Below are 24,738 nucleotides of genomic sequence, written 5' to 3'. Positions count from 1 at the left end.
AATGAATGGCTGGCGAGAGAAATGCCTTTTGAGCTTTATATTAAGATGTAACACTCTTTCCGAAAAAAAAAAAAAAGAAAAAGAAAATGTCCTTTGCTAAAGAAAAATAGGATCTGTTTTAGGACCTGTATTTTTCCAAACAGTGTCTTCCAATTTTTAAACTAAACAGTAAAAACTAATAAATATATATATATTATATGTACTGTATATTTATATATAGAGATATTCAGAAGAATAGGGCCTTGATGTATTATGTGGGGGAAAGGCAGCTGGATAGGATACAATGCTTGTGAATTAAGAATTCCATTGACCTACAGAGAAGCCAAATGCATTATTTTTATCTGTAGACAATATGCTAAACAAGGTAGAGGCAAACTTTCTGCACACTAGCTGCTGCACAGCATCTTTATACCCTAGAATATGGCTACCTGATCATAGGAATTATAGGGACTTTCCTATCCATATGCAACACATGCAGCCCAGCAAATTGCATTTCTAAGACCGATATGTCTACATTGTTTTAGACTGGACGTGAACTAGTGTATTTTAGTAACAACTCAGGAGGCAGCATATAGTAAACTGATATACTGGGACATATGTATCAAAGATCTCAGTACGAACAATTCAGGAGGATTCTCTCGATAGTGTGATATATATGCCACACGATGAAACATTGGTAATATAGTACATATAAATAGTATGCAAATAAGATAAATTAAAAATAATAACTTTCGGCAAGCTTAGAAACAAAAAGCACAACAAATGAATAAATGACATAAAGACATGGAAATATTTCCTCACCAAGCATTTGGAATATGCTTAACAAATGCATAAGCAAAATAATAAACCCACAAATGCAAAAAAAATAAAGAAAAAAAGTCTTATTTTTCTGAGTTCTAGTTTCTTCAGAAGCTCATTATTTTGGGGGTTAGAGGCCATGTTTAACCTGGCAGTCACTATATATATTGGACTGGTGGGGGGGCTGTTTGGGCCTCTGTGTACTCTGTGTCAGGGCTTATTTTGGATCCCAGTCCAGGCCTGTAACCTGATACACTCATGTCACATGAAGAAGCAATCTTAAGTACAAAGCTATTTTATGAATTATAATACCTGTGGCTTGATGGGGTTGCTGGGAATTGCAGAGCACAATTGCTGGAGGGATATGTGCATAGGAACAATTTAAGTTGCTGGTTTGTTAAGGATAGTAGTTTATGAGCAAAGCAACCACTGGGCTTCTTTCCCTGTGTTAAACTAAGTTATAGAACCCTTTAGGAATACTTCCTAAACACCTCTTTTGGGGAGACTACAAGGTTTGCTGCCCACTAGGGGAAGTGGAAGAAAACTACAAAATGAACACTATTTTCTTAATAGAAACGGAACCAGGAAAAAAAAAAGTAGTGTTTTAGGGTAAATATTGTATCTCAGTATTCATGATCCTTATAAGACAATGGCCAAATAATATATTTATTAAAAAAAAAACCTAAACACAATGTTTCTGGTAATTATTCAGGCATTTTTAACATTACGTATCATTATGACACTGATGAGGACAAACTGGCTAATCAAGTTCCAGTGTGGGTTTTACACTGAGGGCCACAGATGGCAATGTAAATCTACAGTGTCACTCAACACCACTGCACATGGGTCAGTGGAAGAGCTCCTATCATATCAATAATAATAATAATGTGGCATTGGTATTTTGATTCTTAACTCAGTATGTGAGTAGCTAATTGCATCATTTGGTAGTCCAACTTTCAACCTTATAGGTAGCTATTGATATTTCCTGGTTAGTAAGAGAGTAACCATCAAGAAGTGGGGTTTATGGGCTAGATAGTCACACACACCTCTAGTTAATGTTCTCTAGGACTCGGTACAGCTGCTTTCTGATACCCTCTGACCTGTAAACTTTCTTTCTAAAATGAAGTCTCCTATTATAGCAATTTTAAATTTTGTATAACGTTCTGAATTGTTGGGTATTAACTATGCTCCTACATCCACTGAAGTCCAAACCTTACTACATTATAATCCCTGTCTCCATTTAACATTACAAAGCCAGGAGAGATAGTTGGGTTACCAACCCTTGGACAACCTGAACATTAGTGTATCCCCTACTTGATAGCAATATCTCATCCAAGGTTTGTATTTATTCACAGATATTTATTTCCTTTTAGCACTTGAATCCAGTTTTACAACACTTATCCGCAGTTACTAGAAAGATGTTGGCTCGTGTTCAAAATCCCACACCTATTTTGATATCTAGCAGCATCCTGTATTTCTATACATTTATTATTGTGTTAAAGAAAGGAATGTACCTCACTGATAAAGCCAACAACTTGCCTTATTCAGAGCTGATATCTAATCGAGGCCTATGTATCAGCTTGTAAGATGATACAGATATTATTCTTTATGGCCATGTGGGATTAGAATTCTGTGTTTTGATGCGCTATCTTGTAATAAACTCCCTCCTTTCTCATCCTCAAAAATGTATTCACGACAAAAATAAGATAAAAACAGGCGGCTGCAAGCAGAGACACAATATCCATGTCTACAGTGCCAGCAATCTAGCATATTTTCAAATGTATTTATGTACAGAAGGCTCTAGATAACTATGTAATTTTATTTTTGTAGTGAATCAACTTTAGTACCAAGTAGATAGGGACTGCTAATAGAATTACAACTGTAATTCACTGCTTTACCTGGCTGAACCAGCTGCAGGGGTAAAGTCACTGTTGCCTCTGTTGAAAAACAAACACATTGAAAAGCCATATACAGCATTTGATTATTGGATATTAGAGTGAAAGGAATGTGTAATGGTAGGGCCTACTATCATTGTTAGTAGCAACCAAAATAGCATTTTAGATTCAGTTGAAACCAAGCAGTTTTTTTTCTTCTTAAAGACAGAAAAGCGATTTTCCGTAGGCTGCCTGTAAATATTATATAAATAGTGTTCTACCCATTTCGCCTGGTTGAATGTATTACATGGCATGGCTAAAGAGGAACTCTGAACATTATCTTCTCTGCTTACTTTGCAGTCCTTGTATTAACTAGGGTGAGCGAAGGTATATGTTGGCATATCTCCTAATTAAAGATGATGGGGCACATTTTCTATATGGAAGGCAGCATGTAATACACCGTTTGTTTATGCAATTTGCACACAAATTTCTCAAACTGCCAAAAACAGAAAATGAATGTAAACTGCAAAACCATTTAGAGAAACACTTTTACTTGAGTTACTTTTTTGGGGTTTAGGTTCTTTTAAGAAAGAAAGATCCGTGTACTCCAAGCAACAAGTGTCACTGGTGGCAAACAGCCTACATTGTTCTCATCTAGACTAATGGTGCACCACAGTGATTAGTGTGAGTATGCATTTTCCATGCCAAAATCTGCTGTGTGCCTGCACCCGGGCTGACTCTACCTCTTTCCTTGCTCATGCAAATACAACTTCCAGAAGCCCCAACCAGTTATTAGGCATTGACATATGTATATGAGTAGGAGCTGCCATCATCTACATAGACACTGATACCATATCACCACCTAGTGGTCATAAGTAGATGATGCATTATTGCCCGTGGAAAAGGATTCAGAAAGGAAAAAGGTAAGCAAATATAGCAGTACTTGCTTTCAGGGAAAAAAAAACCTTTAAATGCAGAATTACATTTCTTATAGTTTAATGTCTGTTTATGGAAAATAAATTGATGATATATACTGGTTATAGTAAATAGTATATTTTTTCCCATTAATTATAATGAGTCACCAAAGTTATGGGTCTGTGTGTGTATAAAGTTTCTTCTAGAGATATCAAATTGTAAAAATACATCTAAATTGCTATAAAATCATATAACTCTCCATTACCAAGATGATTTGTGGATTCTTGTCATCACTTACATTTGGGTCTGAACCTAATTTTTAAACCAAGATTTTATTTCTGAAGCTGTGGTACTGCCATGATGCCTATGCTTGGAATTTCTATAAAATTGATGGTTGAATCAGAGAGATACATTCATGACTTGAAAGCTGTAATTGCTCCTAGAGAACTAAGGGACCATGTTGATGTATATACATGAAAATATGCTTTATTTTCCACAGTCAAAGAAGCTGTTGCTTTAAGAATAGAATTTGTTTCTAAAATGGGGATATGGTGCTTTTTAAGAAGATTGTCCAGGGGTCTGGCATTTCTGGGAGAAAATATTCCAGTACCACTTTTTTGTCAGATACAAAAGCTGCCCATTCTGTTTCTGGGGCTACATTAAACAGCACCAAAGAATAATCTTCAGTCAGGTTTTGGGGGTTGGCTTGGAAATGGCGATACAGGATTCCATGCTGAGTGTATAAGAAAGATCAGCATTGCCCTATGTCACAGTACTGCATGTGCCCAGAAGGATGGTTACCTTTCTTTACCTTCTTGCACAGAGCACTAAATCCCCTAGTACTACAAAGCTCATTATAACAGCCTATTGTTGAAATGTAATGAACTTAATTTAGAAATGACTACATGAAAGTTTACCAATAGAAAACAAGGGAATATACTGTGAAATGCGTTTGAGAAGAGAAATATGCTTACTTGAATACACAGTATAGATGTTAAATACGAATCCCATTATAAGAAAAGGAGATATAGAAGAACTGCTTTCCAAATGGCTAATCCAAACCCATTTGTAACACTGATATGTTTCCATAATACAATCTATACATTCCCACTGACTCCTCATTTGCAAAATTATTTAAAAAAATAAAGTCTTTGACTTGCCAGTAATATTGGCAGAGGAATGCTTTTCTGCTTAGCACTTAAAATATTGCAGGGATATGAGCAATCTGCATCTATCTGTTGCTGAACTACAACTGACAGAAACCAGCGACTGCTGATGGCTATTAAGGGTTGCTGGGAGTTGTAGTCCAGCAGCAGCTGGATAGTCAGAATTTGCAGATCACTGAGTTGTTCAGTTTCCAGAGATACAACTTTGTATGAACAAAAGGATCTGGAAACAGAAAATCCAGACCAGGGGGCTAATCTGACCCTCGGTGACATGATTACTGCACCATTCTTGGTTTCACTGAAGATTGTACCAAGTGCCCCGAGGGGGCACACAAATTCTGATGGCTTACACACAATACAAATAGTCATGGAACAGTATCGATAACCCCTGTCCATCACTGGATGTAAACAAAGTCCATTGGAACTGGGATTGTAAAGAAAAGTTTATCCATGTACCTGGATAGCAATAAAATGCGTTTCCTAGGAAACTGTAAAATCCTGTACCAAGCCGTGTATAGACACACTGAATGAGAATCAGGCTGGTTTATAATATTCAAAATACAGCGTTGCATGTTTTTTCTTTCTTCTCTTTTCTGTGTTAATGTACAAGAAAGGTTTTTATCAATGTCATTTTCAATAGAATAGGTAAAACTCATTGGTCAGACTACTTTACTCCATCTTCTGTTTAGCTGTGAAACTCTGCCAAGGTGTGAGGAGCTCCCAAGTGTCCTTTGTTCTTGCACACGGTGATCAATATTTCCCTTCGCCAGCTAATGAAATCATGGTCTCGTGTCGACCCATCTCTTCCAGGACTGCAGCCAGAGTGCTGAGGTTTCCTTCTGGGTAGTTCTGGGCTTCCCAGAGATCTAAAATGACCCCCGTGGGGCTGGGTTTGGTAGCAAAGTAATTAAGGTACCTGCAGGGGAAACACACTTTGTAAGCTAATTACACTGAGAAAGAACAGACAGCTATAATCAGGTCAGCAGAAATAATAATTACTAGAAAAAATGGATTGACTTGGCCTAAGGCAGGGGTCCCCAACCTTTCTTACTTGTGAGCCACAGTCAAATGTTAGAGTTGGAGAGCAAGACAAGCATCATAAAAGTTCATGGAGGTGCCAAATAAGGGCTGTGATTGGCTGTTAGGAAGCCTCTATGCACACTATCAGCTTACAGGAGGCTTTATTTGGTAGTAAATCTTGTTTGTATTCAAACAAAACTTGCCACCAAGTCAGGAATTCAAAAATAACTACCTTGTTTGGGGGCACTGAGAGCAACATCTAGAGGGGTGCATTGCGCCTGAGTCTGAGCTTTCAGAAAGAGCCAGCGCTACACATTAGAACTGCTTTCAGATAACCTATTGTTTCTCCTACTCCCATGTAGGAGTCCCCATGGCAGTAGCACCCTGGGAAATGAAGAATATGGCTAGCCCCATGAGAAATTTTGAAATTAAATATAAAAAAATCTGTTTGTGTTTTTGAAAAATGAATTTCACTGCAGGATTCTGCTGGAGAAACTCTATTAACTGTTAAAAAAAAACATGTTTTCCCATGACAGTATTACTCTAAATAAACCTAATAGGATTTTTTTCCTTCACTAAGGATTCATTATATCTTAGTTGGGATCAAGTCTATGTTCTTGTTAATGTCTGAAAGAAGAGGAATGATTGTAGGACCCCTATGCCATATCTTTATAAAGAAATCTTTGTGCAGAGAAGGGACAATATATTTTCAGCATAGTCTATACGACACCAGGAGGTTAAAGGGATGTCAACATGCAATAATACATATAACTACAGCTTTTGGGCAACGATGCATTGCTTTCATATAAAGTCATAGGGGAAAATACAACAGAAGTAAAGTTAGCTCCAGGGGGATATATCATAGCAACCAATAGACAATTATATAGACATATACTAGACACCAGGGTAACAAATCTGTCACTTTCATTGCCCTGGCCCTTTCATTCATTCATCTAATATAATCAGACTCTGTTCCTTTTGCAGTTCAGAATTGGGGAGTAACCAGGGAAATATGTAACGGACAAGAGGCACATTCCTTGTGGTCCCATTAAGCATGTTGGAAGCATTTTCTAATTTCTATACAATGCTCATATCCTGCTGTGCCTGACACAGCATAGTTCAATGCCCTGATCCAGAAGGAATATTTAGAAGAAAAGATGTTACCTACCTGTCTAACTTTAGTTTATGGGCCAGCATTCTCCAGTCGTGTCCACGTGTCTGAGGGGCATCCAGGCTGCTGCAGAGTTTCTGCCGTATTGTTAGGGGAATGCTGAAAGCACTTGGTCCTACAATTGTAGTAATGGTACTAGCTGAATCCATGAGTGGCAAATCAATAATGCTGCTAGGTTCCTGCATTTCGAATGGAAGAAAAATAATTTATATTGAGTATGATTTCTGTATATAGATTAGCGAGCACATTTTATTTCAACTTTATCAAAGCACTGGGCTTAAATTCCAATACTCTTCTGTTTACTAGCCTCATATATCTAGCCTGCAGAAAGGGAAAACAATATTTATAGCAGACATAACATGAATTGCAGATATATTAGTCTCTGCAGAGTCTCACAGAACCTGCCTGCAACAATTAGTACAAACACCAGACTACCTCCAGAGATACCAAAGCATTTCTCTATATAGGAAGTAAAAATCGGGTTTTAATAAAGAATATTATTTTTTAGTGAATAGACTGGCAACCTTTGTTACTTCAGCGGCAATTCAGTTAGAATGCTGACGGGTACCAAAGGCTCATCTAGTGAGCTTCTTAAAGGCTTGAGAACAATTTAATGAGCAAAACAGAGGCCACATTGTTGTCATTAGAAAGAAAACTCAGCATCTCTTCAGGCTGGGGCATGGTGGGAGCTGCACTTGTGTAATTTTCAACTGAATATGAAAATGCATTTAGTATGGCTGCAGAAGCGCAAGTGCCAACTGACTGGCATTTCTCTTGTTTCTAGGGAAACCTGTAAAGTGTCAATTTGTTGGCCTGTGGAAAGTGCTGGACTTTAGATGATAAAAATAATCATTTCATATTATTAAAAAAAATTGCTAAAATACTTGGTTCTAAAACACCTATTTTTGTTTGCTCAGATTAATATACTTCCTGCTTATTATATGGCAACCTGCTGCATTCCTGAAACAAACAGCGGCCCATTCATACAATTTCCATACATATATGTACATATATGGTAATGTAATAAAAGGTGCCCAAGTGTAGTAGCCCATAGCAATACATCAGATATGTGTTTCAAACGGCTGACTGGGAAATGCTATAGGTGAATAGGCCTATAAGTGACTTTTATTATATTACCCCTATATGGTAATTCTGTCCAAGGATTTTAGCTGTGATTAAGCTATATACTGTAATTCAACAAAATTGATTATGGAGGTTATAGAAATCGTATGCTAATGGATAAATTTAATTTTAAATAGAAAAAACAACCTAAATGGGTATCCCCTTTTGCAGCCCTACAAGTAAAGACTAGGTTCTACCCCGGATCAAGACTAAACAAAATAAAAACTTTTATTTTTTCCCTTATTTTCGTAGAAAAAGTCAATTTAAGACAACACAGCCCACACCTGATTAAAATACTGATTGCAATGTAACATTGAGTGGGCTGGATCTCTATAAATGCACAGCATCCCCTAAATTGCTAACATATTCTTCTGTCTAATAAATAAATAAATTTAATAATGTATTTTAACAGTGCTTGTGTGTCTAGGTTGTCTATGGAAAAAATAAAAGGTCAATTTCAATTGACAGCTAATCTGAGGTAGGACCTAATTACTAGTGGGGGTGAGGAAAATTTCTACAATATTGCTGATTCTTGGGTGCATTTTCACATTTTAATTTCAATATAGTATAAAATACACTCAGGGCTGAATTTCAAAGCTAAGCACCCCTAGATCATCGATTGTTACTTGGCCTGCTGCCCCTTCCTTGCAAGACAGGCATTCCCATAAATTCACGCAGGCCAGGGGAGCTGCTACCATGAGGCGAGTTGAGAAACTCATCTCAGGCGGCAGCGCCCCCGAAGTTACCAGGAGTGGCAAAAAGGCTTCTTGGCGGTAACTTTAAGAGCCAAATTTCTGTTTTTTAAGAGAGCAATGCACTCTCTACACTAGCGATGTGTCCCCTCTGGACCCCCTCAGGTGCTGTAAAGGTAAGCACTGGGGAGGGGCGGCTCATGGGCCAAAAATGCACAGGTGCGCACTTTCATGAAAGAAAGAACTGCCCACAACACAACTGCCCACTCTCACTCTACATGAGAAATTTACAATCTCTACAGAAAAATTTGAAACCTGTTGCAGTCCTGGTGCATCTCCCCATCATTATGAAAAGTGGGTGGCATGCCGCCCTAGGCTGGGCCTTCCCACATATCGGGGCCTGAATATAATTGGTAATTATTCTGTCAAAATATGTGACAGTTTTAAAACTCAAATTATTCCTTTCAAATCAGCTGAGGTTGTTTAACATGTATAGCCACAAAATTAAGGGCAGCATGGTCAATCAATGGTTAAACCTATTATCCTGCAGAGCCCTACTACTGGGTTGAGTTCCCACCAAGATGATATTTGTTTTCCTGCTGTATTTTTGGGTTTCTGCATTTCTGTGTCTCTGGATTCATACCATAATGCTGAAGTACATGCTGGCAGATTAATTGGTTCTTAAATAAAGTGACCCTAAAAAATTTGTTATATTAAAATTAGTGAGGTCTTTTGGGGCTGGGAATGACTAAGCACTGTGTAAGAGTTTGTGTTTTGTACAGAATAAGCACCAGCAGATTCATATTTGGACTTGTCACTGTTCACAAGCTCTAGAAAGTCCATACAGATATGGAGACAGTTGTTAAGAGTTCAAAAGTAACCATATTTCTTTCTAGACAGTTTGGTTAAAACCATTGAATGCTAAGACACATGATAAGAAATATAGAAATATCACATATAGTCTTTCCCCATACCTCTGAGGCTGTGCAATTAAGCTGAAAGATCTGTCCTTCCCCTTCCACTTGCCTGACGCAGAGCTTGCACACTAACTCTACCGTGCTCAGACTGAAGCGTTCCAGAGTGAAGGTGCAGTGAAGGTTCCTTTGGCATCCGCTCCAGATGTGATAGAAAGGAATTTCCTAGAGGATGACACAGACCAGGCAACAGATTATTTGGTGTGTCATGCTATAATTGGAATACGTTGAGAACAATTTCTTCAGAACGAGAGCAAGAGGAGAATGGGAAATGCATTGACACACAGACACATATAAGCAATGGATCCCTTTGAAAGGATCTAATCAGACAAGACTGCAGCAACAGCAGCAGCAGCTTCTTCTTGGCAAGAAAGCCGAGTGCCTGCACAACAAAAGCCACTAAGTGACATACAGTACACAATGCCAATAAAAATACAGCTTGTTCTACAGCAACCAGCTCTAGTTATACACAAGCATCTTGTCTTTTTGCAGTAGTGGTAACATTTCTGCCGCTCGCTTAAGTCTGAATAAGTTTAGCACTTTATGAGCACACAGTGCAGGTCCCCTGAGAGAGAAGGGTTACTGAGTGAAACCTGGTTAATGGAAGCTGAAAGCACTGAAGAGAAGTTGTTCAGCCTGCAGGCATTAGGATGAAGCTGCTGACCTGGCACTCCTCTCTCTCTACAAACCATAGTTAGCTGCTGAAAACACCCTAACCAAGGCAGCGTGGAGGCATAGAATATCACCTCAAACAACATAGAAAAACATACTATGGAGGAGAACGTGCCGTCAGCTGAATGAAAAGGCTATAATGTTTATATTCATGTTCTTGTTAAAATAAAAATGTTTTATAAATGGCATAGCCAATATATATGAGTATTAAGGAACCACAGTTTAACTGTCTCTCTCGTGAGCAATTGCTATGGGATTCTGTGTGGCTTTTTTTGCACATATCCTGAAAATGGTATCAGTGAAGTATTATATCTAGACTATTACAGTCCATTTTGCCTCATATGTATCTATTTGATTGTGAACACCAAGCTTAATATATTACATATCAAGTAGAAATAAAAGAATCCACTGGAGAGCCAAATGCGTTCTGTGTTGTTTATTAGTTCAGAGATGCATAGCACTACATGTTTCGGACCGCTGGGGTCCTTCCTCTGGTGCATATACTGCGAAACCTACACCATTGTGATTGAGCCTCCTCACTGAATTTCACATTTTGTGGCACACCAGCTGTATTTTCCTTTTTATTACATATCAAGCTCTATTTGGAGGCAAATTATATAAAAATAGCACCCCTGAATTGTAGAGATATGTAGCCTGATCTGATTCCACTTTTCTGTGTTTCTCAGTGTCAATCAATATTGCCAGTAGATGCTCCCATTTGGCCTACTGGTTCTCCCCTGGTTGGTGCTAGGGGGGGCTGGGGAAGCTACCATTACTCTCCCTTTGTGTTCAGTCATTTTCCTATAAAGTAAAGGGGGAATTTATAATATGATCTCACTACTGCAAGTCTACCTACAAATGTCTTAATGTATTTAGACATGACTTTCTATTACTGTGGCTTAACTCAGCTATGAAGGTTTCATATAAGACTAAAGATCATATTTTCATAGAACCCTGGGAGAATTTGACTTTACCTGATATTTAGCTAATAATTTGCTTTTCCATAGGGAATGTGGAACATCGTGGATGGAAAGGCGCAGGTTATGAGTGCTTCCTTTGAAGTGAAGAGTTTTTGGTTCATCCAGTAACTGCCCTCCAACCTTCCTTTCCTGCTGTATCACTTCCTGTTTTTCACAGAAGAGACAAATAAGAATCACTTTTAGATGTAAATAATGAAATAAATTATTTTAATGTTATAGGAACTTATAGGCATAGGTTATAAAAATTGTCCCTTGACTTGCAATTCTCTATCTATCTATCTATCTATCTATCTATCTATCTATCTATCTATCTATCTATCATCTATCAATCTGTCTGTCTTTATATATATATATATATATATATTCTCATTTTCAGAGCTTTAGGACTCATTGACTTGTACTATAAGCAATAATATATTCCCTATTGTATAATACAAGGATATGAGAACACCACAGCCATTATATGATCATGGAATGCCTTGGAGACTTCTAATATCATATTAGAATATTGTCTATTTTAAAATAATAGATAAAAAATACATCATATTATGTGTTGTGACAATGCTCCCAGACATGGGATTAGTGAGATTGAGTTATAAAGCTCACTGAAATATAATAAACTTCCACTTTCATTTCACTTTGCACTTTTCATTTGTTTAAAAAAACAAGTCCTAATATTTGAGTCTATTTTTAATTTGAGAAAAGCAATTTCCTCCAAGACAAAAGGCTTGATTGATTTTAAAAACAAGCCTTAGTGAACAAGGAGAATGCATAATCTAATAGTGTGCTTGTTTATTAGTCTTTAGAGGAAAAAGGAACATCATTAGAGACCATCTACATTAAACTGAAGCAAATCAATCACTGCTGGTTTATTGGTAGCCTGCCCCAACTAACTCATCAGGGTGCCCAAAGCATGATCAATAGAAATTATATGATTACAACAGATTTGTATTTATGATCATATTGCCTGCCTGGGCAGTTAAACAATTCCAATGGTTTGTGTTTAGAAATTGCATGTGTCTAAAATTTGTAACAGTGCCAAACAGAAAAAATGGAAACCATTAACCTTGCTATAAAAATAGTTTTTGAACAGTTCTGGACCGTTCTAGCCACCTGCCTAGAAAGACCACACATGCTGTTTCAGTACAAATTAAAGTACAGATAGGGACTATTGAGGCCATACAAGTTGTAGTTACAAAACAAAGGTACAAAACAACAAACTAAGTTGTGCCAATGCCTTTTACAGCAAGCCTGCCTTAGATCTGTGTGAGGTTCATAGTCATTTTTTAATGCTGGCAGCCAATGGCCCTCATGTACTAGGTAAGGTGCAATCTGCACAGTAAGCTATTTTTTCCCACAGTGTTTGCCCCCAAAATTCCAGTCTAATATTGCTAACTGAAATACTGAAGCTAACAATTTTGGCACAATGAACTTTATCTACATGCAACAAAATGAGGCATGGCCAGCCTTCAGTTGCACACAGTCTAACAGGCCCAAAAAATTGCATGGAGGTGTAATGTGCAAAGGCAGCCCTTACTGGTAAGTGGTAGGTGAATAATAGGGGGTTCCCTTGTGTTCCTGAATATTATATCTTGAACATTAATAAAGCAAAATGGACACACTGGTTCTAGGAAATGTTGGGGAAACCAGTTTATTTATGGCATTTTGGGTGTGATTTCTCTTCTGGTGTTGTTCCCACAAATAGTAAGTGGCCCAATATATTCAATAATCTTAAATAAGACTTTCAAATACCTTAAGTGCGTCCTGAGTGTCATCCAAACAGTAAACTCGAATGTTATATTCTAGAGAAGTGCAGGATGTTGGCCCAAATAATGCTAGTTTTAGCCTCTTTGCTGATGATTTGCTGGTCGACTGTCCAACTAGTGCATAGGTGCTTAGCGTTTCTGTGAGTATATGGCAAGCTTCTGACTCCATCTGGATGTAACAGGGAGTGGTGAAGTTTTCTTCTCCAACAAAAACAACATCCTTTTGATAGAAAGAAAGAAAGTCAGAAGGAGTCTGGAGATTACAGAAAAAGCCATTTGATGAGCTTATATAACAGTTCAGAGAAATGTAAACCAGTAACTTTAAAATTGTGTTTTAATTTTTTCATTGTGTCTTAATTTACATTACACTCCCAGAGGTCAATAATAATAAAAATACACAACAATGTAACTCCATGATGCTGATAAATACTGTATGCATTGTATCAAATATTACACGTAGAATAAGCATACACATTAAATGCAGAAGTTAAGATGTCCACTAGGTGTCAGTATTGTAGAAAAAATATGGCAGCATTTCTTTTTTTTTTTTGAAACTTTGGAACACTTATTACCTTCATTATGTATACATGCCTGGAACCAACAGCTATGAGTATCTTGGAAACAAATGACATGAACTGATATTGTCAACAGAGAGAATTAATCATACAGCTGGTAGAAATTAGACAATACATTGGTTTTAGACTAATTACAAAGTACAAAGTCTCTCCTTTTCTTCCTTGTGCCAGGTGCACATGCGCAGTACAGTGGGCCAAACTTAAGGCTAATGCCCCACTACTGTAAATTTAGCCTACCTTGTGCCTGCACCCGAATGAATGGAATATGCTCATGCACATGTAGGCAATATCCGCCAAAAAATGTGAGACTTATTAGACATAATTTCGGCGGATATTCGCAACATGTGCCTGCACCCAAGCGTATTTCATTCATTCAGGTGCAGGCACAGGTAGGAGCGTATGACACTATTTTAGGCAAATGTTTTTTACGTCATGCGCTAAGTTTGGCATTAGCCTTCAGGAAAAAAATGCTTTTTCACTGCACGTGCAGTGATCTGGGGCCGTTAAAGAAAGAAGAAGTGGACGATGATTGCTCCATGGTGGTCAAACAGAAGCACGCGGGGCCAGGGCAAGAGCATCTGCCTTTCCTTCTCCTTTCAGGGGTTTTGGTGTCCTTTAGTGCTGTTGCATTTGTATTTGGGGTATCAGTAAATGACCACCAATATATATATATATATATATATATATATTCAAACTTTCAGGATGGTTTTTAAATACTTCCTGGATGTCCATAGTAACACAGCATGCACTGTTTTCCAGCTGGGCAAAAGGCCAATGTACATCATAAAAGAAATAATAATCCACAGTGTGTGTCTGCCTTATCTTTGTCATTCATGTATTTAACCTACTCCTACATAGTTCTCTGAATTCCCACACATACCATTGCAGTTATTTATTACCACTTCCCAGTAGGGAATTGTATTCTATCAAACACAACACACTTTGTTACTCAAATATTATTGCAAAGGAACATTTATATACTGCACAGTTCTGTTATATATTGAGAGTGTAAGCCCTTGAAGACAGGAACCTTATTATATATACTGTATTGATTTATATGTATGGCAGTTCTTATGTACACCTAGATAAGGTCAATGCTTTATAAACCACTACATTATCACTATTTTTATTCATAATAATAATAATTAGGATGCTTAAATGGGCAGACTTTTTTTGGGACTTCTTTTTTTTCCCATAAGCACTCAGCTCATAGCAGTGGTAATGCAATTAACAGTCTCTAAGGCCAGGCCTTCACAAGTACTGAAACTTGAGAGTGAAATAAATTCGCCTCTCTGTATTCTGGTCAAAGAGATACTTCAAAAGGAGGCCACATGTACTTATGCTTTGCGGGAATGTGTGAAGTAAACAAAAATATTGGCAAAGTCCTCAAAGAGCAGCTGGAGATGTGTTTTAAGCATCTCCCTCTTAAGTAACAATAAAAGGATTTTCTTTGAACGAAGTGCTAGATGTTGGGAACGGTTTTTAGCTTATGTCCAAAAATAAAAGGGATATTATTTTGAAATAAGGCGTATATATAAGATGTTCATACTGGGGACTTGCCAGGTACAGAAATGAGCACAGGCCAGTCTCTGCTAAATAAATAAATCTTAAAATTCCTGAGGGTAAAAAAAAGTAACTTTCTCTGCTTTCACAATTGTGGCTGGAAAAATAAATTGTTGTTGTACAGTATAAACAGAATGCCAAGCCAAAAATGCACCAATAAACCCCCTGCAAAAAAGGAAAGGGCATTTTTTAGTAAATTAATGCACCCAATGCCTTAATGTCCTCTGTTGGTACTAGGTGAGTATACAGGTCTTTAAAAAACCCCAATAAATGCCCTGTCAGGACCTAACCAATGTTAGTGTTTAGGACGCCATATAAAAAGCAGTAGAAGCATTCTAAAGTGCACAAATATTCACATATACATTTGGCCAACAAGTTCTTATGAATATATAACACATTTCACTTACCTCCCACTGTCCTTGCACAGACTGCTCCTTAAGCTGCATTTTCCAGTCCTCCGCAGTTGTTTCGGCACAGTGGTGCATAGTGAGAATTACAGGACGGGTCATCAGAGCTCCAGGAGGCCCACAACTCACTACTGGTGTTAGTAATGTTTGACTGTCTTCTATTGGTGGCCTGTTGGAAGAAGTATGACATTTAGCAAGTGTTTATAAGAAAATATTACCATTTAATACTTTTGAAAGTCCGCTATTAGGACAGGATTTCAGATGACAAATACAAATAAATCGCGATGCTTGGCCCAGCTCTATTAAATAATAGCGACTGATCAGATGTTTGATTTAAAACATAGGACCAGTAAATACCACATTCTTATGGGTCACTATGGGATGCTAGTCCTGGTAAAAAAGATAAAATAGAACCTGATTAAATAGAACTTGATTAAAAGGCTGAATTCATGAATAATCTCCAAGTTCTAGTCGATGATCAAAAACAGTTTACTAACACTGACATGATATACAACCTTGTATCAAGAAAGACAAATACAGCTATGCTGCTGAAATGCAAACCCCAATTTTGCTCCCAGGTAATGTACTACCGAATAAAGATGGTAATAACTAAAACATATTTGCTATTGCATTGATAATAATGCTTTCAATCTAAACCTATGGGGAAATGGAATATAATCCGATGATTACAGAATCCTCATTGGGTCTCACCTAACAGACTTCCCTTATTGCGAGAAAGTGCCCAATGGCGTGAAAAGTTTTAGGAAGGAGTAGCTGATATGAGATATGCTGACAGAGGGAAGACACTGCCTTGTGGTATGTTTAATACAATGTTTTTCTAAAAGCTTTTGTGATTTGCTGTGATGATTTTGCACTAATTAACACTTTGCATGATATTTATTTGATGAATTCCTCAAGAGTGGGCATTGAAGCTGAAATGTCTCTTCTCCTGGTGCAAACTTTGCAACTTGTATTATTCCACTACCACATGAAGTCCTAAATACAGAGGTGATAATAAACCTGTGGCATTACGATGATTAGTGATACAGTAGATAGATTATGACATGTAACACAGAGGTATAATTGAATTCACTCTTTGCTTCCCATAGATCACCATTAATGACTAATGTAATTTAATTCTGTCATTAGTACATCTAAATATAATGGTCAGAAAATTTCTTTCCTTGAATGAATAAAGTCTTTTGGCCCCAACCATAATGAATTTAATATAAACCGTCAAGGTAGTCTTCGGCCTTGATATATCCTTTCAGACATTTTTTTTTTTAAATCTCCCCACTGTGGATTGTTTAAAAAAACTGCCAAGTCTCTTATTCCACATTAATTCTTATGAGTCATCCATATGATTTCTTGCTCTCATTTGTCTTGTCTAGACAATAACGAATGCAATCATTGTCCGTGAAAAGAAATATGAAACAGTGTATACACATAACAGAGCTAATTGTCATAGAAGTGTTTCCCTAGAGATGCTGCACCCAAGGAGAAGCAAGAACGAATTGATGGAACTATCTATATTCCAAGATTAAATGTGACTAGCCTACAATACATAGGGAAAACAAATCAATACATGTAAAAGGTCAACAAACAAACTAGAACTAGGCAAAATATATGAATAAAAGTTGGAAAAAGCATCTTTCCCACTGAATTCACATTTAGTTCATTGGAACTAGCAAGCCACATTTATCAAGGTCTTAAAAAGACTGCTCTACAGGAAATTGAAGAAATAACAAACTTGCCAGAGGAATGCCCAATCTGACTTCATTCTGAAATCTAGATGTATGGAGCTATTTATATATTTAATAGATTACTCATTTTGACTCTTTAATGTTGCAAATCTACTTGTCTTGTTTTTTAGGAGGCTCCAAATGTACAAAGCAAACTTTAAAGGCAGTTATGACCTCAATGGTACTCAGGGAGCGCAGCCACCCACTTGAAAAATATGGCTATCTTGACAAGCAAAGTAGTAAAGTAGAGCCCACTAGGGATCTTCTTTAGTACCAGGCATTTTTTTACACAGAAAGAACATCAAATTATACTGCTAGAGTAATAGGAGAGAAGCAACCACCACAATGGAAAAAATAGCCACTAATATACAGGGCAAGATAAAAAAAAAAAACACCAACAGCAGGATTCTCAGTAATGAACTTTCTTGGCAGTTCTAAACTGCAGAAAGAACATTATTTAGGATTTTCCACTTGCATCTTTTCAAGATTTTTAATCTTCTTGTTGTATGCCTTGATCATTAGAATTAATGTAATAGTCTGAAAGCATTAAAATATGTATACGTTTGGGAACTCATACAATGGTAATACTGTATGTTCACATAAACCCTATCAAACCTGAGGTAAGCAATATACTCCAGTCCTGAAGGTTGACTGACACTAAGCAACTGTATTTGCTCAGTGTCCATGTGTCTACTGTGCCTATATACTGTCCAGCTAAATAATGACTATAAACCTACAAATTAAGAGCTCAAACACGTGGAAAGTAAACAACTATTATACTGTACTATTGCAAATCTCCACATACATTGACAACTGGATTCTAATTCTTGTTTGTTTTTCCCTTTTGTTTGCTAACCTTGTTTAATACATTTCCCCCATATTTTTCTACAGTTTATTAAAATACATGCTTGACAGTCCTCAGAAGGAGAATGGTCATTTTATTTGGGGAGGGTACTAATAAACAGCTTTCCACTGGAGAACCTATAACCATATATGGCCTCTTTTTAGGAAGACTAAGCCTCCATAAATGTAAATGATTTTTCATTTTGTAACTAAACATTCATGTCTATGAAGATTCTCATTCATCCAGGTCATGATATACAGTATCTAGTAGAATTAAGTCTAAAAACATTCATAGGCATAAAAGGCTTTATGGCTGTTTTCTTCAGTTCCCCTCAGCAATGTAAAAATGTTCTGAAACAGCTGAAACAGTGAATCATTTTGCCCGTCAAGTGAGCTGGAAATGTTAATCTGCTTCTGCTAAACTCTAATGTGTACATGTAAGTAGATAGCCGGTGGAAGCAGTCACAAATCAGTGCATGATCTGAAGTTATATAAGAAGATTAAAATTCAGATAAACCAATTTATTGTGAAGAGGGCATGTGTAGTGCAATCACAGGATATGTTTGTCAGCGCTGCCACTTCAATAAGGGACCAGAACATTGATCAGGTCAGACAAGAATGACCAAGCAGATATTTCAGCTTGTTATTATGAGTGTTGTATATATGTTTGGCCCAGCAGAAATGGAAGACCAGGTGTAAAATCTTTATTTACGAAGTAACATATTGATTCTTAAGCTAAAACCAATCTTGCAGGTTATTCAACTTATTGTAGGGAGTTGGAGATTTGTAGAACACCACACTCAATGGGTAGCAATATTACAATAAACATGTCCATTGTTTAATGTTTAATGTTTAATACTATGCATATCAACTAGTAAAAGGTAAATGTACAGATGGGCCTCAAAGAACCCTGAATATCTATGATCATTCACCAGCTTCATGTATTCACTGATGTCAAGAAACTCAGTAACTGCAAAAACTTAAAAAAAACTTTTTCACCTCACATGCTTTGATCTATCTCTAGTTCCACAACTCCTTCAATACTGTAGGTGGCCTATGAATTTATTACTTGAAACAGCATATTATGGGGGGATTATTCTGAAACTTGATGTTTGGCCTTATGCCATAAACACTGAAGAGGAGAATTATCAACGATCAAGATTTGAATGTTTCATATATATTAAGTGCAATGAGAGTTGTCCTAGGCAAAGTCAAGCCATATTTTAAATTTGAGATGTATTTGCGTTTTTTTTATTCAAACAGATTTTCCTTATTAATAAATAAGCAAGCGTTCGAAATGCCAGTTTATTTGAATTAGAAACACAATCTTGAATTCACAAACTCAAAAATTGCTAAATAAGCCCATAAGGGGAGAAAGTTCTCTGATTCTAGCAGAGCAGTTCTTAGCAGAGCCAGACCCCAAACTCAGACAAGTGGCATTAACTCCTTTTTGGATTATAAATGAAGCTCCTAAATAAAACTATTATTTAAAGTATACTATCCATTTTATTTAGCAAGGTACAGTACATATTTAAAATTCCTTATATAACAGAACGGAACCAAACTAGTGTTTAATTGTTAAGAGGCGTTTCACATATCGTAATATATAATTTAGAATAATTGAATTTAGTTAAGTTGCAAATATGTGGCAATATGGAAACAAATAAACCTGCCAGTGTGATAGACCTAATGATTTATCAAGGATTTCATGGGGCTGCTCTAGTTCTAACAACTTTGCTGGTACTTAGTAAAATGATGCCTGTAGCTGCATCCCAACTGCCTGGTGTGTCCGCTCCTGTTAGTGAGGTCAGAGAATAGAGCTTTCTTACTTGGGCATTTTACCTGAGGAGACTGAAGATGAATAGGGCAACACTGGGATGAAGCAAAACAGGCAGATAAGTGGTTAGGTTTTATCGCTGCAAAAAAACACGCACGTTTTGATTTATTTCTGCCAATTAAGTTGATTATAAGGGCTATTTATCAACCTAATGTCATTTCAGATGCATGCGTGTGTAGCATTTCTGAAGCACTGGTAACGCCAACCAGAATTTTGCAGTCTTATATTATTTGTTGTTCAGCTACTGTTTGCTAATTGTAAAATAATTGTGGAATTTAAGTATGTATTTAACTTTTAAGGACAATGATTAGTCTTATGTTGGATTCTTCTGTATAGTATACACAACTATATTTGTGTCTAAATGAAATATGCACAATGTACAATATGTGGATGCACTTCAAACCATACATATAGAAATAAAAAATGCAGGCAAATATACATTATCCCACAAATCTCAGTGTCTCTGGGAGAAATCCCAGGGAGGTGTGCCTGCTATGAGGAATTCAAGTTATGGCCCATGTTCAGGCAATGGCTATGCCCCCAGTTATGCCAGATCACATATCTCTAGCCCGGTAGGTGAAAAGGAAGCTTGTGACATCCAATCTCTAAACACAATGGCAGTTTATGTAAGGATATAACTACAAACTGAGCCACCAACACCTTTATAGAATGCAATGGGGAAGGTTTAAATAATAGAAAAGGGCATTTGGCTTGTAATATTTCCGTTAGACAAATAAAAGGTAAATTAACAAAAATGAAAATATAATAAACTCTAAAGTCAGTTGATGAAACTTTTACATATCTCTGACTTGTAATAAAACTTCTGGTTTATACTGGCTGAAAATAAAAGGCAATACAAGGAGGTGGAAAGAAAATACCCAAGCAAACAGGATTTATTGTGCTCGCCCTTTATATTTGCTAAACACAACAAGAATATAATCTTTCTTATCTGTGAAAAGTGAACTATTAAAAACAACAAGTACAAAGAACCAGTACTCTTAAAGATGAATGAAGGCACTGTTTTCCGGTATAAATTCATTTAAAGCATTCCTATCTACTGCATCCTTTAGTTCCCATCGACACAGCCACACAGATTGAAAGCAAATATCACTTTTTCATAGCTACTTCAGTTTTTTGCTTATATTCTACAGATATTTTTTGCTTCTAACCCACTTCCATAGACAAAAAATCTTGTTATAGTTACAAAGTAACCGAAACATATTTCAATGCTAAAGAAAGGGAAACAAATTCCTTTCTCCCAAATGACACCTTGACCAGTACTGGATCATCAGTGATCATGGACTCTACAATAAACTCACCAGAATCTAAAAAGTCAATTTACACACGCTATTAAGATCTTCTTATAAATGACCAATTCTCTATTACTATCGTTAGCTCAGTTTCCTATTCTAAAATATGCTGTACTATCCATGTGTTGCACTGGAGACCGTAATGATAACAGATCCAAAAAGAATCCCTTTCCTCATTAACATGGTAGGAGCCATTTTACTGCCAAAGCTCAGAGAAGAGCAAAGTATCCCACTTTTCCAAAACATCTGTTCAATTGGTTATTCAAACTCAAGGGCCTGATAAGCACAGTTTGACTGAACTATTAGATTGTACAAGAGTTGGGCTGCATATAGATCAGGACATACCTGTACAAAGCTTTGCACCATTTAAAACATTCAGTGGCCTTTGCTTAATCCAGGGCAGACAGAAACGCTATCTCTTTTCCGCCCAAATTTTCCTGTCTAAGTTTTATAATGAAAAATGTGTCAGGCTTTATTTTAGTGATTGGAGCAAACATGTTACATTTTCAATTCCTACATATTTTTTTGGAACTCTAACAAGCTCCAAATGTTAAACACAGTGTGAACAGCAACTCTGCAGGCAAAAAGACTGTTATCTCGCAGAGCATTGCCGGAACTTTCCGTTCACATACCATGCTACTCATAGAATTCATTAAAAAATTCACTCCACTGACCTGATTCATGAATTAAACAAACCCAGCGTCTGGTCTGCAGTCCAAGGCTCAAGAAAGAGCGGCTTCCCTTTACTCGTTCTTAATAGAAAAAAGATAATCCTCACTCTCTGTCTTTGGAAACTTGTACCGTATTTCCTTGACCTATACTTTTCCATCATGTGGAGGACAAGACCTTTTAATACCATAGCTGACACCTTTCATAGCTGACACCTTGATATTATTGGCTATTTGTGAACTCAGATATATATTTTATGGGCAGAGGTTAGCAGTATTTTCTATCTGTATCTAGAATGTGCTCCATCCCAAACTATAATTTTCAAGTAACTCACATAAATATTAAATATATGTATTTTCTCCAATTCTTTTACCCCCCAAAAATCAAAAAAAAAAATCAAACTCTACAAGCTACAAACACCAGCAGACTAAAAATACTAAAGGGATAATTTATGAACACAGTCAACATTGTGTTGTATGTATTGACATATTGACACTATTTATTAAAGTTACTTCTTTGTACTTCCATATGGTATACACATGTAGGGCACACACTCTATAAAGCACTGGCCTCAAACCCTGTGCACATACATACATACATACATACATAGATACTTGGGCCCGTGTAGAGACCAGAAGTGATTTTGCTGTATTTAAGAGACCATTCTGCAGATGTCCCATATGACAACACTGGAGCCATGTATTATACAAATTGTCACCAGTCACCATAGGAACAAGTTCAGTAATTTACCCACAAACTATTTTAGATCGTCTATACATTGTGAATTAGCAAAAGCAAGTTTGCTATAGTCTCGACAAAAGAAATATTTATTTTCATAATTACCCTTTTTCCATTTTAAATTATATCTAAACAAACATCTTGTAAATACACAGAGATATTATACTGTTTTTCCCTTTTTACTGACTGTAATAGCAGAACTGCTGGTAATTCAGTAATGAAACAAAGGTTTATTTATTACAGTGCATTAACATAGCCTTATAACAAACCTCCATTTCCTTTCAGAAAGCTATGGAAATCATTAAACAGCAAAATGTTTACCCAACAAAGGGTAGCTTTATGAAGTGTAATTTTATGTTTACCCAGCAGAGACTAGGTTTATGAAGTGTAATTTTATCTAAAATGAGAACATCTACGTAATAGCTAGGCTAGTTTTCAAAGATTCTAAAAACTCCCTGCTTAATGACATGAAATGATACTTTTTGGTAAGTGTAGATCTAAACATTTACATTCAACTACACACATTGTGAGAAATTGCAGTAGCCCTAAATTGCTTACAGATTTCCTTAAACAAGAAGTCTCAAGATAAGGTCCCAGGCTCCGTTGGTATAACTATCATGTTTCTATAAACCTGGTACATTGTCTTTAACATTCATGTCTGTAATTTAATGTATTTGTTTTGCAGCTGCCATAGCTACTTAGGTTTCTGGGAGGCTATTAGTGGCCTATTTTGAAGCATGGGTGAAAAAATAAAGGGACTCAAACTTGTACCTCAAATGGTGGCAAGCTATTTCATATACTGGCACCTAAGTATCTCAGCACAAAGACTTAAGGGCTCATTTATGAACACAAATGAAGTGCAAAGTACAATTTCAGAAGCAAATTGCAAGTTTTTTTCTTTACCCATAATGCAATTTCCACTTAATTCAATGCTGCCATAATTCAAGCATCTAATTGCAATATAATTATAAAATATGTTGTTATTATTATTATTATTATTATTTCTACTACTACTACTAATATACTTATAAAACACCAACATGTTTTTGGAAACCAATAACATAACCAATACAAAAGGTAAAGAGGACCTTGCCCAATATAGCAAACAATCTTAAATGAGCACAGTGATGTGAGTGAAACCAGTACTGTACTGTACCATAACGAGGGTGTTAATTACATTATACCCATTCTATGAAAATGGAAAACTTTATGGGTGGAGACACACAGAGCTACTTAGTAGCAGCTAATTGTCACGGTTACTAAACTACAAAAAATACCCTGCCATAGACAATACTGAGAATTACCTCTGCTAAAACACACGTACAGACAGTTATCAGTAAATGATCAGCATTGTCTATATCTGTAGCAAGTATCTGTGACAATTAGCTGATACTAGTAGCCCCTTGTGTCTTCACCCTAAGGGCTCTGGCACACTCTTTGCGGGCGACTAATCTCCCCGAAATGCCATCCCATCGGCGAAAATGTAAATTGCCGGTGGGATGGCATACACGGCGGCGCGATTTCAGTGAAATCACGGAAGTTGCCTTGAGAGGAAATCACGCTGCCGCGTATGCCATCCCACCGGCGATTTACATTTTCACCAGTGGGATGGCATTTCGGGGAGATTAGTCGCCTGCGAACAGGCAGGCCCAGATTTGTGGAGAGGCCACAAAGGCCCAACAAAATTTTTAAATTTGGCTCCCATACGGAGCAGTCGGGACCTCTCCCCACTGCTCCGTATGGGAGTTTGAATGAACACACGCACACTCGCGGCTGGTGCAGGGGGGTCGCACGTTTGTGCATGCGCACGGGTGGAGGGGTGGCGACCAACAGGGGGCGGCCTCGGGGCACCCAGAAGACAAATCCGGCCCTGCGAACAGGGAGATTTGCCACGGGCGACTAAT

General features: G+C 37.1%; 1 protein-coding gene across 2 annotated transcripts in view; it reads right to left on the bottom strand.

Annotated features, from left to right (window-relative positions):
• Positions 1–1,168: 1,168 nt before the first annotated feature.
• The window catches only part of unc5c (unc-5 netrin receptor C), a 221,631-nt gene continuing 198,061 nt past the window's right edge, over positions 1,169–24,738 (bottom strand). For both annotated transcript variants that reach the window (XM_004911103.4, XM_002936737.5), the window contains 6 exons: positions 15,696–15,864; positions 13,137–13,370; positions 11,379–11,528; positions 9,733–9,897; positions 6,942–7,123; positions 1,169–5,669 (listed from right to left, as the gene is read on the bottom strand). In XM_004911103.4, coding sequence (XP_004911160.2) covers positions 5,504–5,669; positions 6,942–7,123; positions 9,733–9,897; positions 11,379–11,528; positions 13,137–13,370; positions 15,696–15,864 — 1,066 coding nt within the window. In that variant the 3' untranslated portion in view covers positions 1,169–5,503. The remainder of the gene's footprint in view (positions 5,670–6,941; positions 7,124–9,732; positions 9,898–11,378; positions 11,529–13,136; positions 13,371–15,695; positions 15,865–24,738) is intronic.

The sequence above is a fragment of the Xenopus tropicalis genome, chromosome 1 (assembly GCF_000004195.4).
Source record: "Xenopus tropicalis strain Nigerian chromosome 1, UCB_Xtro_10.0, whole genome shotgun sequence".
Taxonomy (NCBI): Eukaryota; Metazoa; Chordata; class Amphibia; order Anura; family Pipidae; genus Xenopus; species Xenopus tropicalis.
This window is presented reverse-complemented; position numbering and strand designations above follow the sequence as displayed.